The 10,652-nt window shown below is 35.2% G+C and overlaps 2 protein-coding genes and 1 pseudogene across 4 annotated transcripts; 1 reads left to right on the top strand and 2 right to left on the bottom strand.

The window, feature by feature from the left end:
- Positions 1–6: 6 nt before the first annotated feature.
- LOC111381698 (beta-1,3-galactosyltransferase GALT1-like) lies at positions 7–3,236 on the top strand. 3 transcript variants are annotated; one of them, XM_023005507.1, is made up of 7 exons: positions 7–372; positions 504–736; positions 829–1,110; positions 1,446–1,574; positions 1,648–1,827; positions 2,526–2,633; positions 2,701–3,236. In XM_023005507.1, the coding sequence occupies exons 1-7, from the start codon at positions 69–71 to the stop codon at positions 2,908–2,910; spliced, it is 1,446 nt and encodes a 481-aa protein (XP_022861275.1). In that variant the 5' UTR covers positions 7–68; the 3' UTR covers positions 2,911–3,236. The 3 variants fall into 3 exon arrangements, with proteins under 3 accessions (XP_022861275.1, XP_022861276.1, XP_022861278.1); XM_023005508.1 differs by having other exon boundaries at positions 482–736; XM_023005510.1 differs by lacking the exons at positions 2,526–2,633; positions 2,701–3,236 and adding an exon at positions 2,186–2,508.
- Positions 3,237–3,911: 675 nt separating this feature from the next.
- Positions 3,912–6,019, bottom strand: LOC111381707 (annotated as a pseudogene).
- Positions 6,020–7,899: 1,880 nt separating this feature from the next.
- On the bottom strand, positions 7,900–10,266 carry LOC111381719 (expansin-A15-like). Its single transcript, XM_023005529.1, has 4 exons — positions 10,188–10,266; positions 9,948–10,075; positions 9,559–9,871; positions 7,900–8,471 (listed from the first exon to the last, which is right to left on the bottom strand). The coding sequence occupies exons 2-4, from the start codon at positions 10,069–10,071 to the stop codon at positions 8,165–8,167; spliced, it is 744 nt and encodes a 247-aa protein (XP_022861297.1). The 5' UTR covers positions 10,072–10,075; positions 10,188–10,266; the 3' UTR covers positions 7,900–8,164.
- Between the last annotated feature and the right edge of the window lie 386 nt (positions 10,267–10,652).

The raw sequence follows: 10,652 nt of genomic DNA, 5'->3' as shown, positions 1-10,652 counted from the left end.
AAATTCATATCAATGGTAGTTCACTGAAGAGGGGAAAAGAGAAACAATGTCCTCATTTTCTTAGTAAAATGAATGCCTCAGAACTTCATGATAATGGCTTTCAGTTGCGGCTTCCTTGCGGTTTGACTCAAGGTTCTTCAATCACATTTATTGGCATTCCAAATGGCCTTCTTGGTAATTTTCGGATTGACTTGACTGGAGAACCACTTCCAGATGAACCCGACCCTCCTATCATTTTGCACTATAATGTCAGACTCCATGGTGATAAAATAACCGAGGATCCTGTAATTGTCCAAAACTCCTGGACAGGTGCACATGACTGGGGCGAAGAGGAGAGATGTCCATCTCCGGATCCTGAAAAAAACAAGAAAGGTACATGCCTTTCACTTCTTCCTGTCCTTGACAAATTTGGATATAGAATAGGATTGTTTTTTTTGCTTCAGTGAGGCTTATGTTTATATTTTGTTGTATGTGATGGAAGATGCTATTTTCTCTCATGTCAGTGGATGAGCTGGACCAGTGCAATGAGATGGTGGGTAAAGGTGATAACCGAACTATTAAAGTTAGCAGACAGTCCAATGGAGCTACAAAGTTTTCTATGGTTCAGGATGGGAAACCAAGAAAATCGTTTCCTTTCAAGCAAAACTATCTGTTTGTTGCTACACTCAGAGTGGGATCAGAGGGATTACAGATGGCAGTTGATGGAAAGCACATAACTTCATTTGCTTTTCGTGAAGTACTCTATCTCTCTCTCGTCCAACTTTTTTTTTTTTTTTTTTTTAACCAATATTAGTTAATTTAAGTTGCTTATATCATCCGTACTTACAGACTTTGGAGCCATGGCTTGTTAGTGAAATAAGGATTTCAGGAGACATAAATTTAATTTCCGTTGTTGCTAGTGGCTTACCAACATCAGAGGATCTAGAGCACATAATTGATTTGGAAGCTCTTAAAGCGACTCCACTTCCTCCAAAAAGACCGCTAGAACTCTTTATTGGTGTGTTCTCCACTACCAACAACTTCAAGCGTAGAATGGCAGTTCGAAGATCATGGATGCAGTATGATGCAGTCCGGTCAGGACAAGTTGCAATTCGTTTCTTTGTTGGTCTGGTAAGTGTGACTTCTTTTTATCTAATTATATGTTTGACTGAGATGTCATGAATCAATACTGTGTATAAACAAGCTTTCTTGGGCATTCACCCAAAAAACAAAAAAAAATAAATAAATAAATAAAAATTCCTGTAGCTATGCTCGACTCTTGTGACAAAACTATCGGAATACTCATTTCCTTGGAGTTCTATTTTATTTTCTTAATTTTTTTATTTTTTATCTTTTTTGTGAAAACTAAATCAAGTTACATCATTCCGACAAAGTTGAACTCCAAGATTCAATTTGCCAAGTCATTTGTTTGTAAAGATAATTGAAATGTAATCTGTAACCTGTAGCATAAAAACCAGATGGTGAATGAGGAGCTATGGAACGAGGCACTGACATACGGAGACATCCAGCTGATGCCATTCGTGGACTACTACAGCCTTATTACATGGAAAACCATAGCCATCTGCATCTTTGGGGTAAAGTCCTGTTATGTTTATAACTCTTGTAGGACCCCTCCCTTGTAGCTGATTACCATCATGTCTTCAACAGACGCAGGTCATTTCCGCAAAATTTGTCATGAAAACAGATGATGATGCATTTGTTCGTGTAGATGAAGTCTTGCTATCTTTGCAAAGGATCGGTACAACCCGTGGTTTGCTCTATGGTCTTATCAATTCAGATTCCCACCCCCACCGTGATCCGGATAGCAAGTGGTATATTAGTCTTGAGGTAATTCGTCACTTCATTTTGTCATTTCATTTATATTATATTTATTTTTTGAAATCTATCACCCTTCCTCAGTTTTTTGGTAACCACAGTAAGGGATTGAAAATCAAAATATCACAGGAGAAACATCAATAAATTGTCGTGCATTTCAAAATTAGAAATATAATAAGGAATTTTTAAATTTTTGATGCCCATGCACCTTCCACGTTCACAATTAATATGATGTTTACAGCACAACAATCTTATAGCCTTATTCCAATAAATTTTGCGTGGTAGAAAGAATGTATTTGAGCCACCAAGTGAATTTGATGAAGTATCGAAAATATTATCATCTCAATCTTAACTTTTCTGGGACTTTCAGATCATACGCTGGGAAATCAAATAGATAGGTTACTTGGGGGTTCTCTCCAGAGTTGAGCAATTTTCAAGGTCGAAGTAATCAGAGAAACTAGACTGACATGAATTCTTTTGGCCTCAAGAGTCTGAAACCTCTCTCCCCCAACAAAAAAAAAAAAATTATGTTTTTTCCTCGACACACTATATATTTGGAGTGCGAGGACAAAATAGAAATGATTGGCATATTTATAGGTTGTAAATTTACTAGTGGTGATATTGTTCAATCTCTTCATCATAGAAATTCAAATAGTGTGTTTTAATGCATGTGATGAATCTCACTCCTGGTTTATCCAAATCATTTCAAGGAATGGCCTGAAGACACTTACCCTCCTTGGGCGCATGGTCCGGGTTATGTTGTGTCAAGTGATATAGCGAAGGCAATTTACAGGAAGCAGAGTAAAGGACGCCTAAAGGTAAAATGAAGATTTGCAAATATTCTCTCTATAACTGTTATGTTGATTATGTTACAACTCCTGGCAGATGTTCAAGCTAGAAGACGTTGCTATGGGAATCTGGATCGCAGATATGAAGAAGAAAGGCTTAAACATCACGTACAAGAGTGACGACCGGATTTTTAACGAGGGTTGCAAGAACAACTATGTTGTTGCTCACTACCAAGGTCCCCGAGAGATGCTCTGTCTGTGGCAAAAGATTCAAGAGAAACAGAGTGCTGAATGTTGCGGTGATTAAAACTATATATTGAAGATCTAGGATACACCAAAATCGAGAAAAAAAGGGGGAAGTCAGGTAATGCCGCGCTTGTAGAAGAATTCACGAGGTTATTTAAGTAGGAGATTACTCAATAACATGCATATTGGCAATATAGTTACTAGGATTTGTTATGCTGTCCATTTTGGATGGCAATGAGGGATCATATGTAAGAGGAAAGTGCCTTTGTATAGAGCCATCAAATTTACCTTGTCGAACAATAGCCATGGTTTATTACATTCTATATTTTGTGTAAGAGGAAAGTGCATTTGTATTTCGGAGAATATGGTGCATTTATTTCTTTTTTATTTGGTTATTTTTCTTTTATTTTCTTTACTAATTGATGTAAATCAAGTTACGGATATAATAATTATAATACTCAAAATTTGACCTTTTAACCGTCAAACACATGAACTTTAGGTGATTTGAAGCTCCTTGTGCTAGAAATTAAAGATTCGAGATTCCATCATCACAACCTCCTAGGGTTGAGTTCTCAAGTACCATCAAATTTTAAAGGACACTAAGGTTACATGTAGTCATTTTTACTCACAATTTAACATTTTAACGATCGAATTAACCATTTCAATCACAACCGATCAAATTTTTTACCCTTGCTCGAACTTGTGCAGACATAATTATGATGTCACGATAAACATATTGTGACCACTGCAATCATCAAGAGTATTACTTTGTGTATTAATGTCTCGATTTGTTGATCTGGCTAAAAGGAGCATTCAAATCAAACAAACACCAAAACACTAACAAATAAGCATTCATCAAACGCCAAAAAAAAAAAAATAAATAAATAAATGAAAAAAGAAAAAGGGTCAATACTTTCCACTCCCATCGTAAAGATACTGCTTTGAACCCATGTTCAGAATATCAACAGTTGATACCTTTATTTGTAGTAGCAGTATGAGGACTGCATGATGACAGCAAGATGCAGCGAAATTGAGTCATTCTTGTGTTGTAGAGCGTCTCAATAAACTTCAGTAATCGAGTGCTAAGAACGAAATAAGTCTCAAATACTCAATTAGTAAATCAACTATAACACTGTAGCTGGTTCGCTTGCTCAAAAACAGGAAATGCTAATTAACGGCAAAAATACGTTTTGTCGTCTCCAAGGGGATGAGCCTTACTCCCCTCAAGCGAGGCAAGAAGTATTTGATCTCCAAAAAAAGTGTCGATAATTAAAGATTCTCGAATATACATGTCACTAGGGATGTCAACGAGCTGGCTTGCGAGCCGAACGTGGGCAGCCCAGGCAAAGAAAAATCTCGAGCTTTTTTAGCCTGAGCCGAGCTGACTTGCGCTTTTTCAGGGCCCATCCATGGCCGCCAGAGTAGATGGGCTCATTTGATGTACCTACATGTCACTGAACAAATACTTCATAACCGACAAAGGTAAGGTCATTCTATATAGAGCCTGTCATCATTTCTTTCTCCATAAGAAGCCGTCAATAAGAGAAGAATTTCAAAATCCATACTAGATGCTAAATAAGTTCTTCAACTAGTTAATGTTAGATGTAATGGTGAGCACTCAACCCTTGAGAAATGAACTGATCACGTTCTCTTATTCTTGTCAAAACCCGAGGAAGAAATTTCGAATAAGAACGAAAAGCGTTAGTGCAATAGAAGCTAGAAAGACTATATGGAACTCAAATCTTTCATCCCAGTCTCGAAATAGGCTGTGTGGAGCTGCACTTATTGCTTTTGGGTTCTTTCTCCAGCTAGTCGCCCGTGTGGGAGGGGTCAAGTTGATATGGATATTCCCATTTACTCACTACATCAGTATTATGCGCAAGTATACACAGATTATGATGATTAACTCGTGTAGATAACAGATGAAAAAATTAAAGTAAACAATTCAAACTCAATTTCCAAATGCAGAATTCTCAAGTCAATTGTATTCACACAGTTTGCAACAAAAGATAGATAATCAATCTGCAGTCGATACCTGTCTTATAAGAAAAACTAATATTTCATCTAAGAATGTACATTTGGCCATAGGCCAAAAATCTACATCTTTTAATATATGAAATTCAGCTAACATCCATCCCAAAACAAAGACTAGAGAAACTTACAAAATACTACTACCATTACAGCTTATCCTCCACCAACTGCAACAGCATCTCAGTCAACCGTGCACGGAACTCCCCATCACTGACCTTCAACATATCAGATAACTGCATCGAAAACCCATGATCCATTAAGATTCGGTGGCGTGGCTTTATTTTTCGCTCCAAACTATACGAGAAGTATTGGGGAAACTTCTTTATTCCCTCCAAATCCCCATTCATTTCATTCAAGAAATACTCCATTTTCCGCTTATAATTATTCTCTACGCTAAAAGTCAACAGCCCTGGCGACCTCAAAACCATTTTCCTAACCTCATCATACTCAAACCCTAATTCCACTAAATACTCAATCTTTGGTAATATTGTAAACTCTATACTAGAAACCAACAACAATGTGGTTTGAGAGGTTAATTTATTCGGGCCAGTGAAACCCAATTGTGTCAGGAACTCAAACGTAGGTTTTAATTGAGATTCCGGATCCGAAACAAGAAGCCTGGGACACCGAATTATGGATTTCCGTATCTCAGGAAATGGGATTTCAACGGTATTCAATAAAAAATCAAAAATTGGGTAAATATAGGAGTGTGGGTCGGAGGTGAGGACTGAGGAGCGAGGGGTACATATCCAGGATGCGGCCTAGGGCAGAGGCTTCCAGGCCCATGGAGGAGAAGCAGTGAGTAACGGAGTACAGGATCGAGAGTGGAGCAGAACGAAGATTTGGGTTTTCATTGAGGGCTTTTGTTGGATTTATATTGAGGGACTGGAGGTAGATAAGTTTCTGCCGGAATTTAAGGCCCGAGTCGGTGGCTGTGGTGAAGGCCGTAGTGGCGGGAAGAGAAAGGTGGGATTTTAGGGTATTTTGGGGATTTGGGGATTTGCATGGAATGGGAATTTGAAGGTTGAGGATCCTATCCGAAATGGAAGCTCAACGGCTTTGGCGAAGTACATATTGTTATGGATTGGTATTCGGTGCCGCTATTTACCTCCTAAATTTAGCCCCTGTTTGGCCCTCATTACGGGGAAAATTTAATGTATAGAATAGTGTTTTTTGAAAAATGAGTGATTGAAAAAGAAAGAAATTTTTTTGATTTACGTGTAATATTATTTTATGGAAGATTGTATGGTTAAAAATAGGAGAGAGAAAAATAGAATGTAATGTAATGTAATTTAATTAAAATCAAACAAGGGCTAAGCCAATATAAAGGATAAATATATCTATACGAATAAATGTGTACAAAATGAGTTACTACTCTCATAAACAAGTAATTCCCACGTGAATTTAAAAAAATATCGGCTCGTGGTCCCCACCTTCTATTGTGAATAGTAAGTAAAGAATTTTGTAAAAAAAATTTGAAAGTGTAACTGATCTATATATTAATCCCACGCTATATACATGTATATTAAAATTTTGAAGAATTATTATTTTCATTCACCTCAAATTTCGATATTATTATTATTAAATTCATTCATTTAAACATTATAAATCCACACAAATTTTATATATTCATCTCATTCTAAATACATCTCTAATACAATTTCAAAAATCATTATATTCATTCAATCACTATCAATATCTAATCTGGTTCATATTCTTCTTTATCGTTATTATCATGTTGGTGTTTTAATATTTAGTTGTAAAAGTTAGTCAATCTCTTTTTTTGAATTTCTTGGATTCTCTCCATAGTGAACTGCTCACGCAACCAAACAAATTTCTTTTCGAATAATATTTTAATTAATTTATATGTTTATTTTTGCTTATAAGCTAATAATTTTGACTTTTTTGTTTTTATTGGTAATTTTAAATTTGTTTCCTTTTAAATTTATAAGCTAATAATTTCTTTTTCTTTTTTTTTATTTCAGTTGAAGAGGAAATTTTATTATTATTAGGGTTTTATGATTTTAGTTGAAAATGATACTTTATGATTATTAGAATTTTAACTAAACAAAAACTCTAAAAGAATTTTATAAAGTTCAAAAGAATTTATGAAAATAAATATTAATTGATGAATTTAGAACAATATATTTTTATTTAATTTTATATATGTCTGTTTAAGTAAATTTATATAATATAATTATCTTTTTAGAAGTGTGTGTGTAGAGATCGTGAATATAAATAGCGAATTAGCGATACCTTTATTATTTTCTTGAAACAATGTGTGGAGATTTATGTAGATTTCTAAAATTACATAAATACCCCCACTCAATTTTATTTTTCTTAAGATAATTATTCAATGATTTTTACAAAAAATAAATCATCGTAAATTTATAAATATTCTTTTCTTTGTTATTAATCATAAATGATACCACATGAGAGTGAAACAAGTTCACAACTAGCATAGTTGGAGTAACTTTTTATGTTGTGCTTTCTTAAAATGTATGACCAACTAATTTTGTATGTGAATTAAGTGAATCTTCCCTCTTCGTGTCCCTTGTGTTATGTGTGAAACCCATTCATACATAATGCAGATGAAGAATGATATTGTTCACACATGATCTACTTAAAGCATCATAACCATCAAGTTCGGTAACTTTTTAAACATATATAAGTGTGTGAATTATGTTAATCTTTCTTATCTATTGGTTTCAACCACGCAATTTTTAATAAAATAATAGTACAAGTAAATCGAAAATATTTTCTTCTTTTTCAATCACCCATTCACAAAAAGATAATAAAATAATAATAAAAAATATCATTCCACCCATTAAAATTTGAAATAAAGCGGTCGAAATGGGGGCTTATTATATTTCTAAAAGTATTAGTCTGGATGTGATCCCTTTTTATGGTCTACTGAACACTTAAAACTTCAAAATTTCCCTGTACCAGTGTGCACCCACTACTTTTTTCTATTAGAATTTGGGAGTGGGAACTAATCAGAAGCAATCGAGTTAAGAGCTGATTTCAATTTAAAGTAAAAATATTTATAATACCATTCTTCAATTAGAAGGCGGGTGGTACCATCTGCACCTCTGTTATCTTCTGCCTTCTGCAGCAGAAGGGTAACATGGAAAACAAAAGGAATGGCATTTTCATATATGCCCTTCTCAGGTCACAATACTAATTCCAGTGACCATAGTAGTTAAAAACTAAACACTTATACTAATCGTATAACACTTTCACAGCAGTAAAATAATATTGTCGAGTACTTTCTAATGCTCCGTTCAATTGAATTGCCCTCCAGTGTAGGTCTGTCCAAAAGACCAGCTCGGGGGTGCAACATTATAGGATACTATACTTCTGCCATCACCAGCAACGACCTTAAACGAGAGGCTTTGGCCATTAAGATAAGAGTTGCTTTGCCAATTTTGTCCCCAGTTTCTTGACATCGGCTGCCAACCAGTCCTCGACCCTTTGATGGACACTGTATGTATATCACCAGCACCACCAACATTGGTTATGAGTACTAAATTGAAGTAGGAGTGACCATTTATGGTGAACCTTATGCCACCTCGTCTCCTGCAGGGCACCCTGCAAATTAAAGTGAAGACAGTTAGTTTCATAAAGAAGAGTTGAGATATGTTCTATTGATATTAAAAAGAGTAACTACACTAGATATGTTATGGATCAAGCGCCATCCAGTAATCCCTACCACAAAATGAGCAAAAACACACGGGTTTAGAGTAATCAACCCTGAAAATGAGAGCAAATCCACTCGCTTTTTTAAGAATGATGACAATCTTATAGACATATGGAGTACTTACATACTCTTGTTGAAGTCAAGATATGCCTATAAACATCTTTCTAAAAGGCACTGCATAGGCGCGATGCTTAGCGAAAATGCCTAGCCAAGTGGCTTTGTGTCTTATTGTTGACCACTAGGCATGCATTATTATCTTCTTCTTTTTTAAAAAAATATAAAAAAAAAAATAGAAAATTACAACTCTTTTAAGTTAAAAGCTTATTTCTTCACTTCGTCTGCTTTATATTCAAAACAGCCGCTTGAAACCTTGAATAAAGGAAAACTCCCAAAAATTCCTATTTATTTACTATTTAATATTTATATTTGAAAGTTATTTTTTTGTTGGAAACTTTGAAAAAAATGTACAAAGTTCCTATAAATCTATTTTAGATGTTTGGTATGTATTATTTTAGTCATTAAATGATTTTTTTTTTTGATTGATCAATAATTAAAATACTATTCAAATAAGAAATCACATTTTTACGCTTTTTTTACACTAATGTCTTGCCTAAGCTTGCTTAGCCCATAATTTAGCCTTCACGCATCGTCACGTATTACGCCTTTTAGAATACCGTATATAAATATGCATTTGAGGAAACAAGTGTACAGTTTAGCTATACTCCACATAGCCCAATAAATTAAGACAGCAAAAAGAAATATTTGCAGTAAATATTATTAATACACAAAGGGGGGACCATAAGCAGAAATGTTGAGGGTCTTATTTTGAAAGAGAAAAACTGGTTATGACCATAGGACCACAAACAGAAAATTAACCTATCTAGGTTCAGGGGATTTTTTTTTTCCTTCTGTTGGGCCCACAATATAGGTCGATTTTCCTAAATTCAATGTTATACTGAAGGCACTGGTTAAGCATACCTTCTGTAAGCAACAGGGACAATTCCAGCTCTGTACTGTGCAATGTGCTGGAAGACAGGCTGGGAGAGATCAAAGTGGTGCAGGGGAGGGTTGCACCATCCTCCTGCATTATTTGGGAGGGCGTTATTTGGTGGGCAGAAATTGGTGGCTGTGACCACAATGGACCCTGGCAAGCACCATTTCCCATCATTCACACACTTGACTTCATAACATGAACCACAGCTAAGCCCATTGTTGAACAGAGCTGTACTCAGTGCTGCAGTGTTTGTACCATACCCTTGGCTGTACAGATTTCCATAACCACAAGCTCCACCTGCCAAGTCCAAATCCAATTTGAAGTCGAAAAGCACAAGAAAAAAAAAGACGCTTTGAAGCAAGGCTAAACGTACCCATTGTTCCAGAGGCATCACTTCCACCATAGAAGGTGGCATGAGCATTAATCCACCCTCCATAACCATGGACAGATGATACCATTGCAAGAAAAACAGCATAAACAATTCCAATTATTACCATTTTCCTGCATAAAAAAGTATTTTTTAGAATTTATATATTGCATTCAAGAAACACTAGTCCATGTTAACATATAATCATAACATATGAAAGAAGTGAAAGAAGAATAATATATTTACTTTTGAGTTTAGGGTTTGAAAGAATTGCAGATGGAATGTGAAGAACCAAGAGGAGGTTGAATGAGGATAATGTGAAAATGTGGAAATATAAATAGAGCGTAGGTGGGTTGGGTGGGTGGGTGCGGGGTGCTCTTTTTAATACACTGGCTAGTTAACTAAGTGACACTTCTAATTCTGTTGGGAGCTAAAAGCTGCATGAGTATGAAAATGTATTTATTTTTTCTTTTTCCTATATTCGGATTAAAATTAATTTCTTGAATTTTGTTTGGCGGAAGTTTTTTGGCTTTTTCTCGTACTACGTAAAGTTTCAAATGCTCTGAACAGGCAAAGGTATCCATGTTAAATTTGATTTTCATCTCCTCCTACAATTAGTACTGTTGGAAGTACATATTATTAACAAAATTTTAACTCAAAGTTTGATTAATGGAGTTAAGTTTTAGACGAATAATGCAACTTTTTTCTCAT

Source organism: Olea europaea, unplaced genomic scaffold (assembly GCF_002742605.1).
Source record: "Olea europaea var. sylvestris unplaced genomic scaffold, O_europaea_v1 scaffold236, whole genome shotgun sequence".
In the NCBI taxonomy this organism is placed as follows: Eukaryota; Viridiplantae; Streptophyta; class Magnoliopsida; order Lamiales; family Oleaceae; genus Olea; species Olea europaea.
Note: the sequence above shows the minus strand (reverse complement) of the source record. Positions and strands in the feature narration are given on the sequence as shown.

Excerpts from the sequence above, each read along its gene's own strand:
- LOC111381698 (XM_023005507.1), top strand. The coding sequence starts at position 69 with ATGAATGCCTCAGAACTTCATGATAATGGCTTTCAGTTGCGGCTTCCT. Across the intron at positions 373-503 it reads TCCTGAAAAAAACAAGAAAG|TGGATGAGCTGGACCAGTGC; the intron begins GTACATGCCTTT and ends CTCTCATGTCAG. Across the intron at positions 2,634-2,700 it reads AGAGTAAAGGACGCCTAAAG|ATGTTCAAGCTAGAAGACGT; the intron begins GTAAAATGAAGA and ends AACTCCTGGCAG.
- LOC111381719 (XM_023005529.1), bottom strand. The coding sequence starts at position 10,071 with ATGGTAATAATTGGAATTGTTTATGCTGTTTTTCTTGCAATGGTATCA. Across the intron at positions 9,872-9,947 it reads TGATGCCTCTGGAACAATGG|GTGGAGCTTGTGGTTATGGA; the intron begins GTACGTTTAGCC and ends TGGACTTGGCAG. Across the intron at positions 8,472-9,558 it reads GTCCCTGTTGCTTACAGAAG|GGTGCCCTGCAGGAGACGAG; the intron begins GTATGCTTAACC and ends TTTAATTTGCAG.